At 38.7% G+C, this 21,448-nt stretch overlaps 1 protein-coding gene across 3 annotated transcripts in view; it reads right to left on the bottom strand.

Moving 5' to 3' along the window:
• CUNH11orf49 (chromosome unknown C11orf49 homolog) overlaps positions 1–21,448 on the bottom strand; it is a 190,635-nt gene that overhangs the window by 142,438 nt on the left and 26,749 nt on the right. For all 3 annotated transcript variants that reach the window (XM_029208691.1, XM_029208690.1, XM_029208692.1), the window contains one exon: positions 12,860–12,962. In XM_029208691.1, coding sequence (XP_029064524.1) covers positions 12,860–12,962 — 103 coding nt within the window. The remainder of the gene's footprint in view (positions 1–12,859; positions 12,963–21,448) is intronic.

Raw genomic sequence — 21,448 nt, 5'->3', positions numbered from 1 at the left:
CTCAATTTCGTTTCTTTTTATGGCTGAGTAATATTCCATTGTATATATGTGCCACATCTTTTATCCATTCATCTGTCGATGGACACTTAGGTTGCTTCCATGTCCTGGCTATTGTAAACAGAGCTGCAATGAACATTGTGGTACATGACTCTTTTTGAATTATGGTTTTCTCAGGGTATATGCCCAGCAGTGGGATTGCTGGGTCGTCCAACTTGCAATTTCTTTCTTCTTTCCTTTGCATTTAAAAGACTGATTAAAAGTGCCACAGTAAGACACACACACACACACACACACACACACAAACAAAAACAAAATAATAATTGGAGTTAAGAACTCAGTAGATGGGTTTAACAGCAAATTAGACATAAATGAAAGGAGAATTAATGAACTGTAAAATAGTCAGAAAAAAATATTCACAATGAAGCATGAAAGACAAAATGATGAAAAAATGCAGAAAAGTGCATAAGAGTGGATACCACGAAAAAGTCTAATGTTTGTGGAATTAGAATCCCAGAAGGAGTGAAGATAGTGGAACAGAAGTAATTTGAAAAGCTAAAAATTGAGAACTTTCCAAAATTGATAAAAGATGTAAGTTACACGTTCAAGAAACACTGAGAACCCCAAATAGTTGACAAATATAAAGAAAAGCAAACCTAGGCACATCATAGAAAAACTACCAAAAACCAAAGACCAAATATCCAAAAGTAGCTAGAGATTACTGTAAAAGGAAAGATTATTTTCAAAGGTGTAAGAATAAGACTGACAGCTGACTTCTCAACAGAAACAGTGTAAACAAGAAGATAAAGGAATGGTATAAGCAAAGTGCTAAAGGAAAATAATTGCCAACCTAGAATTTATATAAGAGAAAACAGGCCTTCAAAAATGAAGGTGAAAATTCAAATGAAGTCTATAGATAGTTAATAGTTTTCAAGTAATAAGTCTCCGACTTTTGTAATTATACTATGGTTATAGAAGACGTTAACATTGATGGAAGCTGGGTGAAAGGGTTATAGGAACTCAATAATATTTTTGCAACTTTTTTGTAAGTCTAAAATAATTAAAAGAGAAAAAATGTAAAATAAAGATAGTTTGAATGATAGCTAACTTCAGAATGGAAGCTCCATGAAGGTTGAGATTTCTTGTCTGTTTTGTTCACTTCTATCCCCTAGTGTCTAGAAAACTAGCAAAATGCACTCAGTAAATATTTCTGAATGAATGAACAGTAGCAGTAGCTATCATTTATTCAACACCTAGTATAACTTAGGTAGAATGCCAAGCACTTTACATTCATTATCTCATTTAAACCTTCTATCAGTCATGTAACATGGAATTTTATTTTATTATATGAGTCTCCCTATTTTATAGGTGAAGCTAAGCAACCTGCCCAAGGTCACATACTATTAAGTTAGATGGCAGGCTCTCGAACATAGATCTGATTCCAAAGTCTGTGTTGTTAACCACTATGCTACAGTGCTTTCATGTCACATAAAAATACTTCTTTCTTTTTCATTTATCCCTATTCTACTCACCTTTCCAGGTTATATTAGTCAGTGTTATTCAGAGAAACAGAACCAATAGTATATATATAAATATATATGAGGAGATATAGCTTATCTAATTATGGAATTGACTCATGTGATTATAGAGGCCAAGAAGTCCCATGATCTGCCACTTGCAATCTTGAGAACAAAGAAAGTTGGTTAATTCAACCAAATCTGAAGGTCTAAGAGCCAGGGAAGCCAATAGTATAAGTCTCAGTCTGAGTCCAAAGACCCAAGAATCAGGGGCCAATGGTGTTAAGTTCTAGTTCAGGTTTGGAGGCTTGAGAACCAGGAGTGCCGATGTGCAAGGGCAGAAGAAAATGGAAATCCCAGCTCAAGCAAAGAGAGCAAATTTACCCTTCTTTACCTTTTTGTTCTAATCAGGCCCTCAGTGGATTAGATGATGCCCATATGCATTGGTGAGGACAATCTTCTTTATTCAGTTTACTGATTCAAATGCTAATCTTTTCTGAAAACACCTTCATAGACACATCCAGAAATAATGTTTTACCAGCTACTGGGGCACCCCTTAGCTTGGTCAGGCTGACACATAAAATTAACCATCACAGAGGTCAAAACAAACTCCTCTATGGTGTAACTACTGTAGTACCCATTATTTCACCTTACTCTCAGATCTCAGAGCACAATTTAATGCCATTATATAAGGTCTTGAATTGTTCTCTAGCTGTTAATCAATAAGCATTATCTCCTCAACCAGATTACACTCCCTTAGGCATGTGACCATATCTTATATTCCTATTGATATAGGCCACATTTGAAGCTCTATAACAATATGCTATTTCGGTAAAGGCATGAAGAAAAATATTTAGTTGGAAAAACCATGCAAGGAACAGTGTTTTGGGATGCTTTAGAGATAGGGCCTGTATGGTTTAAGATTCTGAACAACAAATTTGACTCAGAAAAACACTACCTTAAAAAGGTGGTTTGGGTGGGCTTCCCTGATGGCGCAGTGGTTGAGAGTCCGCCTGCCAATGCAGGGGATACGGGTTCCTGCCCCGGTCCGGGAAGATCCCACATGCCGCGAAGTGGCTGGGCCCGTGAGCCATGGCCGCTGAGCCTGCGCGTCCGGACCCTGTGCTCCTCAACGGGAGAGGCCACAACAGTGAGAGGCCCGCGTACCACACACACACAAAAAAAGGTGGTTTGGGGACTTCCCTGGCGGTCCAGTGGTTAAGACTTCGCCTTCCAATGCAGGGGTTGTGGGTTCAATCTCTGGTCAGGGAGCTAAGATCCCACATGCCTCAAGGCCAAAAAAGCAAAACATAAAACAGAAGCAATATTGTAACAAATTCAATAAAGACTTTAAAAATGGTCTATGTAAAAAAAAAAAAAAAAAAGGTGGTTTTTACATCAAGTTTTCTATAATACCTTTTTTTCCTTACGGCAAGTTAGCGGATGTTCAGGGCAATTTGGACAGAGCTGCACAGTTCTCTAGGTTAAACCCCCTTGAGAGGGCACATATATTAATTACATAGAAGGTGAAGTCTGAGAGGGTGCAGATGAGCAATTACCCCCACGCATGTAAATTGCAGCTTGTGTGGTGTAAATATACTGTCTCTGCCTGGACCTGCCCGTGTAACATTCTCTCTTTGGGCTCTGTGGTTTCTCAGTACATCCAACTGTTTGGAGGCTGGAGCTTGGCTCAGCAAGCACAGATAAACAGCTTCCTGGAGCAAGCTGCCAGTGTGACGAGCAATGACCTCAGCAGAGAATGTCTGCTTTTCATTACCCTGAGCACATCACTGTACTGCTAGAGCTAAGAGCGGGAACAATACAAGCTGCATAGCCCTGACTAGCTCAGGTCTCCCATTACACCTTGAATTTTTAAAATCTTGGCAGCCAGAGGAAAGAGGGTATAGACAGAAAGTGAGGAAATGGCTTTTTTGTGAAAAAAAAGAAAAGAAAAGAAAAGCTTTCTTAGGCTATTCTCTGAATAAACTAAATAATGAGTGAAGTGGCTAACACTAAATGGCTAATAGTCGTGCAGAAAATCATCAAACATCTTTAATCTCCAAACAGTGCAGGGTAAGCAAAAAGTGTTACAGAAAACAAGACAGACTAAAAGTCCGCAAGATTTTCAACTTTGATACCATTTAAAGAGAAAGAAGAAGAAGACTATCACTTTCCAAAAAAGCCATGAAGTAGGAGGGAAGCAAAAATCCCAGAAAACTGGAGCTAAAGGGGAATGAGACTTGATGAAAATGAATTACATACAGTCAGATATTTTATACCTGTCATTTCACTAGATTTGCATAACAACCCTATGAGACAGGTATTTTCATCCCTAGCAATTGTTTTGACTTGGAAAATATAACACAAGGACCTTAACAAAGGCATTTGTTATTAATGCTATTTAATGACAAAGGGATAAATTCAAGGCTGCTTCTATGGCCACACCAGAAATGGCATTACCTACTGTGGCAGCCCCAGAACTCAGTAATCCTGGAATCATGAGTCTTCAAATAAATTTACATGCTCATAACGTTTTCTGATAAGGTAGTTTCTACCGTGCTGCTCAGAGCTGCATTTGTTAGTTGAAGAAAGAAATCACAGTTGTAGCCTCAGACAAGAACCTGGTTGGATATGACCCCTCTTGAAGGACCCTGAGAATTTGTTTTGTGGGGAAGTCGGAATGCAAAGATGCACCTGCCATGGGGCCGGAGGCTATGGACAGACAAACATCTTAGTAAATCATAATAACAGAGAGAAGCTTCATTTGACTTTCATTTCACTTTTCTCAGGGAAGAAGGACCTTTGTGTGGCTGCCAAAAATCTAACTGTCCATCCTCCTTCCCCTTTCTCCCCTCTGGCCCCATCCCAGTTCATTAACAACCCTCTGGTTAAAGGTGCCAGATTGTGTCATTCTTTCCTGCTCTCATGCCAGGCCTCTGCTGCCAGCACCACAGATCTTCGAGAGCTCTGAGCAAATTATGGAAGAAGTTAAAAGCACTGATGAATTTAAATTGCTCTATTGTTGATGAAGTAAAGTTTCTTAACTTCTGATTAGCTATTTTACATTGCTAATAGCACTACTGACATGTTACTTCAGATTTGTGTGTGTCTACCTGATTGCCAGAGGAGTACTCAGGGAATTATCAGAGTGACAAGGAATACCAGGGCTTGGATTGGACCAAGTAAAGGTTCTTTGTATTATTTATAGATTAAAATAAATCAAGTAATTTCTCTAAGGGGAAATATTTTAGTGTGGAGAATTATACCTAAAATTTATACTAGCTAGCTGTAAAAGCAGCTCCCATGAAAACAGAAATAATATCGCTGGGTCTTGAGAATACTTCAGCCAAGGATGGAGTTCCTTCATTTCCTCTTATTGCACAGTTTCGCAACAGCTAAATTTCTCTTAAATTGTAGCAGGGAGGGGGTGGGGAAGTAACGTCTTTCCTGACAGGGAGAATCTGGGCCCAATTATTACTTCCATAACCTTTGACTGCAACTTCTAAATGAGTCAGGGGACCAGTGGGCTGTGAAATGGCTTCCTCAGTTACCAGGTCAAGTGCTGCTGGATGGTTTCCTATAATCAAAACATGAAGGGACTGAAGAAGAGAGATGGATTCTAAGCAAATAAGCAGCTTCTTATGTCCTCAATGAACTTGGATTTTTAAGTTTCAAAATAGATTTTGGTGACTCTCAACTCACCACTATGTTTCCCTGGTGTCCTTTTGCTATAAGATACCTCTGGTAATATGGAAAAGAACCAGAATCCTCTATAGATTTCACAAATGATGGCTTAACAGAAATGCCTGGGCCAATAACAGTGAGGATAGGATTGCTTCAGCTATGGCAAAATCTATTCGTGGCAATTATCTGAGTCTGAGAATCCAGATGTTGACAATGAAAAATGGATTATTTTCTGTTACAGTGTGTCAACTCCAGCTAAGAACTGAACTATGGAAAAAAGATGGGGGTGAGGGGTAGGCTGGGAGAAGTATTACACCTTTTGAAGAAGCCAATGATAGGATTAGTCACCATTCCTTCACTATACCATATTTTGACTCAATTTAACAACAATAAATTGGGAAAACATGGAGCAGAAATGGCCCAGAGAAGTCTTAAGTCCACCCCTCATTCAAAGCTATGAGCCTGGAAATCAGTGAGTTCCTAGTTTGTTCTGATGTGTTTCTTGTTGCTCCAAATCCACTCCTCTGTTACCATGGGCACAAGAAGAACCCAAAACATTACTTAAATGCTGGGTGGTGGATAATTCCAAAAAATTTGCCAATTTTAGAACTGAAAGTTTATACCCTGACTGTTCTAGATTACTGAGGAGAGAAGTGGGTCATCTTTCATAGGGCTTAGAGCACCTGTTTTAAAAAAGAAGAAATAATACATATTTTATAATCATGCATTGTTTTCATTAAGTTATATTTTAAGTGATTTAAGAATATGCACTATTGGAATCTCCTTTTTTTCTCCAAGAGTGAATTAATGAAGTTCACATTTCATGGACTTATTCTAATTAAAACAATAAAAAAAGGAATTTGAGGCTGGTACCTTTTACTACAAGAGTATATAAAAAAGCATGCAAGTTCCCAACTGAATTCTGATAATATGTTTCACAATGGAATTATTAATGTTCTTTTTCCAAAGATTGATAAATACTTCCATCTCCATATTTATACTATATATTAGATAACACAAATAATTTTATGACTAATTATTTTATTATTTTTACTTATTATATATGAGCAGTGCATGAGGGAGGCCAATTACTTGTAAGATAGCTTTCTGTGACTACTGCCTGTTAAGGGTATTCCACTCTGAGAAGCAGCACATAAAATCAATCAAATTCTTTTTTTTGGACACAGAAGGCCTAGGTAATAAAGGTGGACAAAAAGAAGGTAGGTCACCTGAGCTGAGATAACTCATCAGCTCTCAAATGGGATGAGCCAGTCATTCCATGGGATAAGACCTCAAATGCCATCTCCTCCAAGGGGCCTTCCTGGCCATCCTATATATCACATTATCCTAGTTACTTCCTTGTTGTTTATCTTGTTACACTTATCAGCTGTGTAACCTAGGGAATGTTACTTTTGTGTGCCTGAATTTCCTAATGTATAAAATGAAGATAATACTAATATTCCACCTCATAGTATTTTGAGAATTAAATGAGATAATACATGTTATACGCTTAGAACCATGCCCAGCACATAGCAAGTATTTATTAACTATTAGCTATTGTCGTCATTGTCAGCTTACTTGTTTATTGACTATCTCCCTCACTAAACAGCTAGGTTCATGAGGGTAATTACCTTATTTGTCTTGTTCACCACTATATCTTCTTCATTGCCAAATACACATAGGCGCACAGTAGGTGCTCAAAAATAATTACTGAATGAATGCTGTCTTATATTCTCACATATCCTTAAAAAAAAACTTCCATCAATGAAGGATATCTGTATATGTACTTGTAACCAAAACTTGAAAACCTCCCTAGGAAGGTAAAATCATCATTTAAAAAAAAAACAAAAACAAGACACTTGATTATAAAAAAAGAGTCCTCCTGGGCCCACCAACCAAGACCACAGAGTATCATTCTTTTCTATATTAGTACGTGGAGGTCAAGCTCTCTGATGCCACAGTGTTGTAACTATCAATTTAGCCTGTGAAGAAGGGTTCCTAATTGTGATAGGAATTCTCAGATTTCAGCCTGTTTTTCTCTCATCATTATTTTCCAATGTCCTAAAAAAACACATTTCTCATTTTATCTTTCCCACAAGAACCTGGTCACACTCTGCTGTGGTTTCTAAGTTACAGCTACTCTAGCCTCATTTTCTTGTCTGTACTTCTTCAGAGGTCCTGACCCCGTGCCGACACTTGGTCTATTCTTCGAGCAGCACCTCTAAATATTAATTCCTTTTACCTTTCATTGGTTGAAAGATGGCATTCAGAGGTAGAGGTTGCATACAACATGAAAGAAAATCCTGTGGGATTTCGTATCCCTCTTTCAAGAGTGTCCAGAAGAATATGATCTGACGAGCTCACAGTCTTGCAGACACACACGCACACACATGCACACACACGCACACACACACACACAGTACAGCTTAGCTACTCATGCTTTACAGCTTATCCAGATTTGCTGGAACAATCATGGATTTGTTGGAAAACACCAAGCACCAAGGAGTGACAGCACAGGTGAGAGGGCAAGCTGATCCATAGAAGAAAATCAGCAGAAAAACCTTCCAAAAACAATTTTGAAGAGTATTTTTATCATTGCTCAAAGGTAAATTATCCACCATTAATCGTATGAGAATCTCAATGTCTGAACTTGAAACTGATAGATGGAAGTGCACACTTAACACATTTTTAAAAAAATTATGTTTCCTATTGTTTAGAGACAGCTCCAATTGTATCCCCTCCAAAAGGACAACATAAAACATTTAAATGGCAATGAATGGAGGTCACCAGACAAAGCTATGTGATAAACTGTGTGAAGTACAGCTCATAAGGGAAATTTCAAAGAATCCAGAAACCATAGCTAGAAGAGACCTCATATTATTATCTGGTTAGGCCTCCAGCAACATTAGGCATTAGAGCGACTTGGAGACAGTACAGAATAGTGGCCTTTGTAATACTGCAGATGAGGCTTGGTTCCTAATTCTGTCATTTATTAGCTTGTGAACTTAAAGAAGCTATTTTAACTTTTCTGAGCCTCAGTTTCCTCATCTATAAAATAGAGATAATAATATTACCTACTTCAAAGAATTATAGTTGCTGAAACATAGTATGAGCTTAATAAAACATTTTTTATTATACAATTATTACATTATTTTTATTTATTAGCACATTAGACTTTATTATACCCATTTCACAGCTGAGGCAACTGAAGCCCAGAAAATTTCAGAGGGACTTCTCTGGTGGCACAGTGGTTAAGAATCCACCTGCCAATGCAGGGGACATGGGTTCGATCCCTGGTCCGAGAAGATCCCACATGCCACTGAGCAACTAGGCCAGTGTGCCACAACCACCGAGCCGGCGCTCTAGAGCCCGCAAGCCACAACTACTGAAGCCTGCGTACTCTAGGGCCCACGTTCCACAACTACGGAGCCTGCGTGCTGCAACTACTGAAGCCTGTGAGCCTAGAGCCCAAGCTCCTCAACAAGAGAAGCCACCGCAATGAGAAGCCTGCGCACCTCAACGAAAAGTAGCCCCCGCTTACTGCAAGTAGAGAAAGTCCATGCGCAGCAACGAAGGCCCAACACAGCCCAAAAAAAAAAAAAGAAAGAAAGAAAATTTCAGAAATTTTCCCAAGATTATGGAGTGAGGACTTATAAGGATAGGAGCTCTTTTTCTTCCCAGGGCAGAGCTCTTTTCACTTCATTATGCTTCTATAAATCAATACAAAACTCAGGTCTGCGAAAGAAGGATTTTCAGTAGATAAATTCACAATCAAAGGAAAATCAGGAACTTCTACCATTCAGGTCTCCTTGTCTACCAAATACTACTTCCTATTCAATCATATATGCACACCTTTCAAGTTGAGTTTTGTGTTTTTTTGTTTTTTTTTTAAGGATTTTGGAGCTTTGATGCTGGCTCACCTCTTAAAATAACTTGCCTCAGGCCAATACGGTGTTTTAGAGTTATAGAAATGTCAGGTAGAATGGCCATTACCAAAAAAATCTAGAAACAGTAAATGCTGGAAAGGGTGTGGTGAAAAGGGAACCCTCCTGCACTGTTGGTGGGAATGTAAATTGATACAACCACTACAGAGAACAGCGTGGAGGTTCCTTAAAAAACTAGAAATAGAACTACCATATGACATAGCAATCCCACTTCTGGGCATATACCCTGAGAAAACCATAATTGAAAAAGAGACATGTACCACAATGTTCATTGCAGCAGTATTTATAATAGCCAGGACATGGAAGCAACCTAAGTGTCCATCAACAGATGAATGGATAAAGAAGATGAGGCACATATATACAATGGAATATTAGCCATAAAAAGAAACGAAATTGAATTATTTGTGGTGATGTGGATGGACCTAGAGTCTGTCATACAGAGTGAAGTAAGTCAGAAAGAGAAAAACAAATACTGTATGCTAATGCATATATATGGAATCTAAAAAAAAAAAGAAATGGTACTGATGCGGCAGGGCAGGAACAAAGACATAGACATAGGGAATGGACTTGAGGACACAGTTGGGGGGTGCTTGAGAGGGGGAAGCTGAGGTGAAGTGAGAGTAACATCGACATATACACACTACCAAATGTTCAATAGCTAGTGGGAAGCAGCAACATAGCACAGGGAGATCAGCCCGGTGCTTTGCGATGACCTAGAGGGGTGGGATAGGGAGGGTGGGAGGGAGGCTCAAGAGGGAGGGGATATGGGGACATATGTATGCATATGGATGATTCACTTTGTTGTACAACAGAAACTAACACAGTATTGTGAAGCAGTTATACTCCAATAAAGATCTATTTTTAAAAAATGTCAGGTATGTGCCATTCACATAGATTATGTAATTTTTAGTTTTCTAAGGACAAGAAACTGCTCACTTGGCAACTAGATTTCTATCAGCACTGTGGAAAAAAGTCTTAAGGTTTTTTTTTTCCAACAGTGTACTGCTAGATAAAAGCTATAGTCAATAGCATTTGGAAACAGTTATAAGCCTTACTAGAGTTTGGTATTAGTTACATACACCAGTGGGTTCACTTTTGGAGTGCTACATACATAGTATACAGCTTCTTTTTTATTTTTATTTTTTTGGCCGTGCCGCGCATCATATGGGATCTTAGTTCCTGATCAGGGACCTAACCCGTGCTCTCCATAGTGTAAGTGCGGAGTCCTAACCACTGGACCGCCAGGGAATTCCAGTATACAGCTTCTTAAATGACAGGATATAGAACTTTATCAAAAAGAATCAAGAAAAAAGAGAGAAAGAACAAGAGACGGTCCTTATTCATAATAAGACCAAGAATAAAAGTGGATAGTATGCAATAACCTAAAATACAGATACAGCTGTAGACTCAACATTTACCTAACACCTATCATATAATAAGCATCATGCCAGGTATTGGGAATACAGGGATGAAGAAGAAACGATGCCTACCCTCAAGGAACCAGCGCAGTAGGGAAAAGACTTATAAAGGAGATGGGGGAGGGGGAATAGAGTAAAATGAAAAAAGCCAGGAAGAAGCATTGTCCCCAGAAGAATCATATTTCATTTGGCAAGGAGCCTCAAGGGTGCTCGTACAGATTAAATAGCCTAGAAACTTGACCCCTAGGCTTGTCAGTTCTGTAAAAGCAAGCAAGGCTATTCAATCTCAGTCTTTATTCCCAGTCCACCTCATTTGCTTCAGCCCATACCTCGAGAACAAGTGACATTCCTTGTTCTACTTCACCCTCCTTTAGAAGACTGGGAGAAGAGAAGGGACCAGCTCTGATCCTGGAAAGCCTGTTTTTCCCAGGAACTTGAAATTCCAATCCATAAGAAATCTAGATTTTGTTTGCAAGACTTATAGCTCAGCAAAAGAGCTAGGGGGAGTCAAGAATTCCCCTAACAGCAACCCAAGTTAAGGCCATTAGAAGAGATGTCTGATCTTCAAGGAACCTCTGGAGAACAGAGAGGAAAATAAAATTGTTTTCAAGGAGGATGGACTTGAGCTCATGATGCACCATAAGTAGAAGCCTATAAGAGGCTATTCTTCCTCTTTTATTTATTTATATTTTTGCGGTGCGCGGGCCTCTCACTGTTGTGGCCCCTCCCGTTGCGGAGCACAGGCTCCGGACGCGCAGGCTCAGCGGCCATGGCCCACGGGCCCAGCCGCCCCGCGACACGCGGGATCCTCCCGGACCGGGGCACGAACCCGCGCCCCCGGCATTGGCAGGCGGACTCTCAACCACTGCGCCACCGGGGAAGCCCTATTCTTCCTTTTTTAGAATGCTTACAATAAACCAGAAAAAAAGGAAAAAGAAGACAAACGATTATATAAATATGTTGGCATTTTGGTAATAAAAATAATTTTTTGTATTTCTTTAGCATATCCTTTCATGAAGACCAAGGTATTTTAAACTGATTATTTCATTCAGCCTAAAAACAGTTCTGTGATACCAAGAAGAAAGAAATAGGTAAGAGAGATTAAGAGGTATAAACTTTCAGTTGCAAAATAAATGACTTATGGGTATGAAATGTACAGTGTGGGGAATATGGTCAATAACTATGTAATACCTAAAAAAGAAACAAAAACAAAAAACTGTAATATCTTTGTATGGTGAACTATCACAGCCAGACTTATTGCAGTGATCAGTTTCAAATGCATAGAAGTATCAAAACACTACGTTGTGTAACAGGAGGTAACAGTGTTATAGGTCAATAATTCAAAAACAAACAAACTCATAGAAAAAGAGATTAGATTTCGGGTCATCAGAGGTGGGTGGGGGATAGGAGGAATTGCATAAAGGCAGGCAAAACTTCCAGTTATAAGGTAAACCAGTACTAGGGATGTAATAATGTACAAGATGATAAATATAATTAACACTGCTGCACGTTACAAATGAAAATTGTTAAGAGAGTAAATCCTAAGAGTTCTCATCAAAAGAGAAAAGTTTTTTTCTATTTCTTTAATTATCTATCTATATAAGATGATGGATGTTCACTAAACTTATTATGATAATCACTTCATGATGTATGTAAATCAAATCATTATGCCACGCACCTTAAACTTAGACAGTACTATACGTCAATTATATCTTGAAGAAATTGTAACTTGAAGAAAACAATTTTTTAATAAATTAAAAAATAATCATTTTGACTTTTACACACTCCAAGCATACTTTATAAAGAAACACTACTCCTCAAAGATATAATCTGGGAAAGATGTCCTGCCTCTAGAAATAATCTTAAATCATTAAGTGATTGACACAGCCTCCTATAGAAAGAAAACTGCACAGGAATATCACCCTAAGCATTTCCATGAAAAAAGCCAGCCAAGAAAAACACAGCCTAAAGGAACACTGACTAAAGGAAATCAGAGTGAATATTCTGAATAACAGGGAAAGTTAAAAATTATAAGAGGAACCTAAAAAAAACAGATCTAATAGATCAAACAAGCAGCAGTTAAACTTTTATAGTTATCACCACTCATGAGACTTATCATTGGACAAAACTAGCTGCACCAAAGGCATGTTCCAAAACCTGTTTGGGCAGCCCTCAATCAGTCTAGGCAGTCACTGCCACTACATAATCAGCATTGCCCTGCTCTACTTTTCATGTATCTTGCCTGCTTCCAAAAGCCTCCTCTGGGCCCACGCTATAGGCAAAGCACTCATGTACTTACTATTCAGTGAAGAACCTGGCAATGCCATATTGGCTAATATCTTCCTTGTTCTCTAGCAGCTGGCATACTGCATCCTCCATGTATGTGAGGACATGGCGCTGGGCTACAAAAAACAAACAAACAAAGACAGAAAGAGAAAGTGAGAGGGATACAAAAAAAAAAGTCCTTCCAATCCCAGTAGGCCATGAAAGTCAATCAAGGTGTTGGTTCTGTTCTAGCAAGTGGACTGGAATAGGCAAACCAAACTTGCTGGCCCTAACTGAGCTAGTCTCAATGGGCAGAATGGGAGACGCTGTAGAACATAACCTATTGCCATGTGATTCGCTGTTAGTATTAATATCAACCCTTCACTCTTCATTTCAGTGATTAGGGTGAGGAGCTTTAGCACCATTTAGCAGGTACACCTGGGGATTCTTTCTTCCTACCTCCTTCCACCTTCTTCCACTTCTGCATGTCCCAGAAATTTATCCCAGGGAGTAATGATTCTATGCCTGAAACATGGATGATCTGACTGCAAGGAAAACTCAATTCTTTAATTAAAAAAAAAGTCACTGAAAAAGTTTAAGGACCATGAAGATTTCAGTAAAGTTGTCATAAGTTATTAACCTTGGTAAATAATAAGACCATGAAATCTGTGTGGCCCAATTTATCAGAAATCATGTTTTCTACATTTGTTGTGACGGATAAATGTGTGACTTAATCATGGGCTTGTAATACAGGGTGTGATGAGTATTAGAATTAGACAGACCTGGGTTGGAATCATGGCTCTGTCTGATAGCTTAATCTTGGACAGTTATTTAATCTGCACCTGTTTTCTTCTTTATCAAGTGTGGAAAGAAACATTATTTAATTAATTTATTTATAAATTGAAGTATAGTTGATTTACAATGTTGTGTTAGATTCTGGCGTACAACAAAGTGACTCAGTTATATATATATGTTCTTTTTCATACTCTTTTCCATTATAAGTTATTACAAGAGATCGAATATAGTTTTCTGTGCTATACAGTAGAACCTTGTTGTTTATCTATTTTATATATAGTAGTCTGTATTTGCTAATTCCAAACTCCTAGTTTATCCCTTCCCCCTTCCCCTTTGGTAACTGTAAGTTTGTCATCTATGTCTGTGGGTCTGTTTCTGTTTTGTAAATAAGTTCATTTGCATCATAATTTATTTTACTTATTTTTATTTTTTTATACATTTATTTATTTATTTTTGGCCGCATTGGGTCTCCGCTGCTGCATGCGGGCTTTCTCTAGTTGTCGCGAGCGGGGGCTACTCTTCGTTGCAGTGTGCGGGCTTCTCATTGCAGTGGCTTCTCTTGTTGTGGAGCACGGGTTCTAGGTGTGCGGGCTTCAGTAGTTGTGGCATGTGGGCTCAATAGTTGTGGCTTGTGAGCTGTAGAGCGCAGGCTCAGTAGTTGTGGCGCATGGGCTTAGCTGCTCCATGGCATGTGGGATCTTCCCGGACCAGGGCTCGAACCCATGTCCCCTGCATTGGCAGGCGATTCCTAACCACTGCACCACCAGGGAAGTCCCTGTATCATATTTTAGATTCCACATATAAGTGATGAAAGAAACATAATTTAATTCTTTCTCAAAACATGGTCAATCAACTTCTTGATCTGAATCACTTGAGACACCCTGTTAAAATACAGATTGATCATCTGACGATATCTCAGACTGGTGACCTTAAAATTCTAACTGGAGCCCAGTAATTTTTAACAGGTACCCTTGATGTTTCTGATGTAGTTTAAGAATCACTGGTTAAGAACTTGGGCTTTGGAGTTCCAAGACACTTGAGTTCCATTCTCAGCCCCACCAAATGCTAGCTGTGTGACCTTGAGCAAATTATTCTGCAAGCCTATTTCCTGTGGATAACAATACCGTTACTATTCATAAACCACAATACCTGGTTTTCTTGATAATATATTTTATTAAAAGCTATGTCAAAGGGCTATTGGAGGTTTACTTCAGTAATACAGCAGAGCTTCTAATATAGCAGGTGCTCACCAAATGCTTGTTCCCCTTCCCTGAGTTTTGTCTTTAGGTATAACAGTGGTAGCCTGGCACACTTCATATAGAAACTTCCAATTCAGTACTTCCATTTACCATCCTATTTTTTACAAAAAAGCAAAACAAAACAACTTTCGTCTGGAACAGTAAGAACAAAAAACCCAAAAGTAATAAATACCCTGCCAAAAAGCAGTTCCACAAAGTTGCTACTGAGATGGGCATTTGCCTCTTTCACATTTTCATCCTTCAGGAAAATATGAAAGAATTACCTAAAATTTGTAAAAATGGGTACTTCAAAAAAACATTCCTGAAGTCCTGGTAGTTTAGTGAGATTATAAAGCAAATATAAGTTTATCTACCCAAGCTCTACTCAAGTGAGTCTTTGACAGTGGTTACCTAAAGTTTCACCATGTTTACACCAGCCTAAAGTCCAGATGAATGACATGTTTACATTCCATGACTTATTCTATCAATACGAGTGCTTCCCAAAGCTAACAACTATCAGCTACCACAAACATTCTCTAACCCTGACCTCAGAAAGAGATGTGAAAACAAAACCAGTGCTTCAGCAACAGTTCATCCAACTGGAAAACTATTTCGCCAAGAAATGGCCAAAACTGACAGTGAAGTCGTGAGATAATACATGACAATCTCTTGGGACTTCCCTGGCAGTCCAGTGGTTAGGACTCAGTGCTTCCACTGCTGTTGGCCCTGGGTTCAATCCCTGGTCAGGGAACTAAGATCCTGCAAGCCACGTGGCATGGCCAAAAAAAAAAAAAAAAAAGATGATTTCTGGCATTAATTGTTTTCTAATTAAGCATGTATGAAATTGGGAAGAAAAAATGGCCAAACCAACATTAAAATCAGGTATACTTTCACCTCTGAGTTTCCTTCCCTTATTCCACTCACTTATCCTGGTCTTACAAAAAGATTTCTTCCTCCGGCTATATAGGCTTTTATGACTTAGATCTACCTAAGGCTACTACAAGACTAGGGGTTTTTTTTGGTTTGGTTGTTTGTTTTGTTTTTTGATGGTATAAATGAAAGAGCTCTACTTAGAAGCAAATCCTGCTGCTTCTCCTCCCTAGCTCCAGGGACTAAAAGTCAATGTGAAAGCTCTTTAAGGGAGAAATGTTTTCAGAGCAGTTAAAATCAAAGTACTTTCGTCCTCCTCAAAAAAAGGAGGACTTTTCTGGAAAACAGACTTTGCATGAGAAAAAAAAAAAAAAAGCAGGGGGGAGAGGGGAAGGAAAAAAGAAAACAAATATAAATAAAGGACTATACTTATTTAACATTCAGCTACCAATCAGACATTTAGAGTTTAATATTACACATAATAATGATAATAACAGCTCTACCAATTTTGAGGACCTGTGCAACTTACTGAACAACAATGGGCCAGAGACTGTGCTAATTGTTTTACATGCATGATTTTATTTAGTCTTCACAACAATCCTATGATAGAAATTTTGATCATGTTTCTGTTTTACAAATGGGAGAACTGAGATTTATAGAATTAAAGTAACTTGCTCAAGATCACACAGCTAGTGAGAAGAGAAGCCAAGATTCAAGCCAAGGTGTGTCCTACCAAGAACCCATGCTTTTAACACTATATACCACACTGCCTCATCACTGACACTTTCTAATCAGTTTTAGAAATAAATATGATCTTCATTTTACACAGAGCACAAAAGCAGGGGTGTATGTTGATAGTAAAATCATCTCAGAGATGTGGTCTACTTGTGTCCATGTGAATTCATATGTGTGTATGTGAGTGTGTCTATATCCTGTCCCCACCTGCATAGGTATGCATGCTAATCAGCATTTGTGTGAAGTTAAAACTTGTCCCCATATTTCGAAGTTTCTTACGAAGAACCACCCCACCACAAAGTATTCACTCCACCCATTCCTAGTTCGGAAAGTAGAAACAGAAAGCCCTAGTGCTCTTTTTTCTCTTTTTTTTCTTTTTTTTACATCTTTATTGATAATTGGTTTACAATGGTGTGTTAGTTTCTGCTTTATAACAAAGTGAATCAGTTATACATATACATATGTTCCCATATCTCTTCCCTCTTGCGTCTCCCTCCCTCCCACCCTCCCTATCCCACCCGTCTAGGTGGTCACAAAGCACCAAGCTGGTCTCCCTGTGCTATGCGGCTGCTTCCCACTAGCTATCTATTTTACGTTTGGTAGTGTATATATGTCCTAGTGCTCTTTTCATCTGTGCGTGAAGCGAAGGAGCTAAGAAGAGCCAGCAGAGGTAGGAAGAAGTTCCTCCCCAAAAATTTCACACAAGCCAAGTGCAAAGAGCTCTCTCTAAATTGCTGCTCCCTAGTGGTTTCCTTCATGTGCAGCTCTTATCATTCCAATGTTCCTTCTGTGGTTAAGGGTACCACCCAGCCATGGAAAATCTTTGTACTTTACCAAACTTCAGCGAGACAGAAGTTCAAAGCTCTTGTCTGGCAATAAAACATGGAGGGTGTCATTTCCTGTTATTTTTTAAATGCAAAAGAATAAGCTTTAATTTATGTGAATGATTAAAGAATAAAAACTGCACACCTGCACCCCTAGAGGGCAAAGATATCTGGGCACCTTAGCTGCCCTCTTGGAAAAGGAAAAGCATTTCAGATTGGCTTTTCTTCTTCTGCTTTGCTGTGATTTCCACAAGACCAGGATTAAGTTTTCTGACATGAACCAATATGCTCTATTGTTCTGAAATCCACACTAAGGCCCAAAAGTCCATGTCTTGCTCAGATAGCATCACTCACAAGGTTCATATAAAGATCATACAGTGTTTACTTATCTTTTACTTAGATATTTCAGTGCAGTGCAGTCTGAGATAAGCACTTATAGCTTCAGTACACTGCACTGAAATATCTAAGTAAAAGATAAGTAAATAGGGCTTCCCTGGTGGAGCAGTGGTTGAGAGTCCGCCTGCCGACGCAGGGAACACGGGTTCGTTCCCCGGTCTGGGAAGATCCCACATGCCGTGGAGCAGCTGGGCCCGTGAGCCATGGCCACTGAGCCTGTGCATCCATAGCCTGTGCTCCACAACGGAAGAGGCCGCAACAGTGAGAGGCCCGCTTACCACACACACAAAAAAAGATAAGTATATACTGTATGATCTTTATATGAACTTACGAGTGAAAGCAATTGTGGATCAGAAACTTCTTGGTTCTCCATTGAATCACCTCCTGCTGATCACTTAATCTCTATATACCACAGTCACTCTTGCTATAAAATGGGTATGACATTAAGAATGTGTCTAATAGGGCTTCCCTGGTGGCGCAGTGGTTGAGAGTCCGCCTGCCGATGCAGGGGACACGGGTTTGTGCCCCGGTCTGGGAAGACCCCACATGCCGTGGAGCGGCTAGGCCCGTGAGCCATGGTCGCTGGGCCTGCGCGTCCGGAGCCTGTGCTCCGCAACGGGAGAGGCCACAACAGTGAGAGGCCCGCGTACCGCAAAAAAAAAAAAAAAAAAAGAATATGTCTAATAATAAACTGCTTCTTTAGAATACATTTGATATACACAGAAGGTAACATATTGATGATTATGTTATTATTGCTACATACTAATTTTACAGATTAAAACAACATAGCAATTTATTGCAATGGTTAAGAACATGGCTCTGGAGTCAGGCTGACCTGGATTTGATTTCTAGCTATGGTACTTATTAGCTGTGTGACTTGAAGCAAATTACCTAATCTCTCTGCCCTTTTCTGTAAAATTGGGAAATAATACCTACCACCTAAGGTTGTAGTGAGGAGTAAATAAAATAACTTATGTAATAATCTTAGCATAGTGCTTGGCACATAGTAAATATGCAATAAACATTAGCTATTATGTTTATTATTGTTGTTTTATTACAGTTGTTACTACATATCCCTCCCAGACATCACAACTCACAAGACATTGGGTTTCAACATTAATGAACACCCAGAGGCCAACCTACTATAGCCCCCTACTCACTTATTTAAACTTCTGCTCATCTAACCAAGGATGTTTACCGATTTTCTTCAAGGATTCCTGGGCTACATAAAACCTTACACATATGATAATACACATAATCTATACCCATTTCAGCTACAGCCTTTAAACTTGTGGGAAGCGTTCACTTATTAACCATTAATTACTCAGGAGGCTCTAATTCATACGGGTAAAGTCCAAAACGATTTCTTTTTACTCTCTTCCCAAGCATAAATACCATCAAAGCATTAGCTATTTATTTTGCAATTAAATGATAAGGGGTCCCATTTGAAAATTTTTGCTTGACAGGCTACCTACATCATTGAGACCACTCATTTTATTATATTAGTATTTTATACAGAGTCCCTGTATTAGAATAAACAAGTTTCCCCAGAAAATATTCACATGAATTACAATATGTGATATTAATAGATACAAGAGCAAGAGCAGTGTAAGTGAAAAGCAGAGTACATACATATATTCAACTTTAAATCTGACTTTCTTCTCCCTTACCAGAGTCCTTTTGAGACACATTTTTGTCTTTGAAGCCTCTTGAGATTTAGATGCTGGCTGGCACAAATAAGTGCTGAATTAAATTAAGACTGTTCTCTGAGATTAGAAAAGTAACCCTGTTAACCAACGACCTGTCATGTAAACTGTTTAGAAGCTTCAAGTTTAATATCATATATAAATCACTAACATGATATAGTATTTGATCTTAAGTACATATAGATAGCTTAATGGTTTAAAAAGTTAATAAACCTCTAAAACTAATTATTTACATCCTCCATCTTTACTGGTATGTCCTGATCCAGGGACACAGTATGTTCTGGTAAAATATTTTATCACCCATACAAGACCATCTTTGATCTCAGACCACATTAGACTAATTTCCTTTGACCAAAAGAGATGGGGAAATGAGGAAAACCAGCACATGCAATACTTATACAACCCAATGAGGTAGGAAATAGACTTTTTTGAAGCTCAGAGAGGTTAAGGAACCTGCTCAGTTTTAAAAAATGGCTGAGCTAGAATTCAAACTTAATATTTAACTCTAAAGCCCATGCCCTTCCACTTCAACCCTAGCTCTCAAAAACAAAAACAAAACAAAATAAGAAAAAGCTAAGAACCTACAATGTGTCCCATTTTACACTGTATTATCTAGAAAACACTGGCTCTCCATTGTTAATACTAGAAAAGAAACTTCAGTTGGTAAATAGGATAAAGTATTGGCATGATCTTTAAACTTAAAAAAATGTTTATTTATAATTACATATTTAATTATTTTTAAAGATTCAAACAATATAGAAAAAGTTAAAAACCAATCCCAGTTCCCAATCAGTTTGGGACTCATACTTAAAAAAATATATAAACACAGTTTGTGAGCCTGGTTTTGTTTTTAAGTAAATGACGTATACTTTTCTGTACCTTACTATTTTCACTCAACCACGTTTGGAAATCTTTTATGAAACAATATGGAACCAACTTATTTGCCAATGGTAAATACTCCTCTATCAATAAAAACTCAGGTTGTTCCCACATTTTCACTATAGCAAACTGCGCTGGGTTGAACATTCTTGTACTTGTTTTCCTGTGCATACGTGCAAGAGTTTTTCTAAGGCAGATATCTCAAAATTGAATGGACATGTCACAGGATGCACATATCCTCATGGTTGTCTTTTTTTTTTTTTTTAGTTTTATTGAGAAACAATTGACATACATTACTGTGTAAGTTTAAAAATACAGCATAATGGCTTGATTTACATATACTATGAAATGATTATTGCAATAGGTTAAGCTAACATCCATCTTCAAATATAGATACAATAAAAAGAAAAGAAAGAAGAAAAGAAAAAAAGAAAAATTTCTCCTTGGATAAGAACTCTTGGGATCTACTCTCTTAACAACTTTCCCATACATCATACAGCAGTGTTAACAACAGTCATCATGCTGTACTTAACATCCCCAGGACTCATTTACCTTATTCCTGGAAATCTGCACCCTGTCCTACTGTCCTACCATCACCCCCACCATCCTCCTATTCTCCCTCCCCCAACCCTCTGCCTCTGGCAACCACATGTCTGATCTCTTTTTTCAGAGTTTGGTGGGTTTTTTTAGATTCCACATATAAGTGAGATCATAGAGTATCTGTCTATCTCTTTCTGACTTATTTAATTCAGCATAATACCTTCAAGGGCCATCCATGTTGTTGCAAATGGTAGGATTTCCTCTTTTTTTTTTTTTTTTTTCACGCGGGCCTCTCACTGTTGTGGCCTCTGCCGTTGCGGAGCACAGGCTCCGGACACGCAGGCTCAGCGGCCATGGCTCACGGGCCTAGCCGCTCCGAGGCATGTGGGATCTTCCCGGACCGGGGCACGAACCCATGTCCTCTGCATCGGCAGGCGGACTCTCAACCACTGCACCACCAGGGAAGCCCAATTTCCTCATTTTTTTGGCTGAATAATATTCCAGTGTGTGTGTGTGTATTTTTTCCACGACTTCTTTATCCATTCATCCATCAATGGACACTTAGGTTGTTTCCCTATCTTGGCTATTGTTAAGTATGTTGCTATGAACATGAGGATGTAGGTACCTTTTCCATTTTGTG

This window comes from Monodon monoceros, unplaced genomic scaffold (assembly GCF_005190385.1).
Source record: "Monodon monoceros isolate NGI ecotype Baffin Bay Population unplaced genomic scaffold, NGI_Narwhal_1 Super_Scaffold_7, whole genome shotgun sequence".
NCBI lineage: Eukaryota > Metazoa > Chordata > Mammalia > Artiodactyla > Monodontidae > Monodon > Monodon monoceros.
The sequence above is the reverse complement of the archived record's forward strand: the minus strand, read 5'-3'. Positions and strand labels throughout refer to the sequence as shown.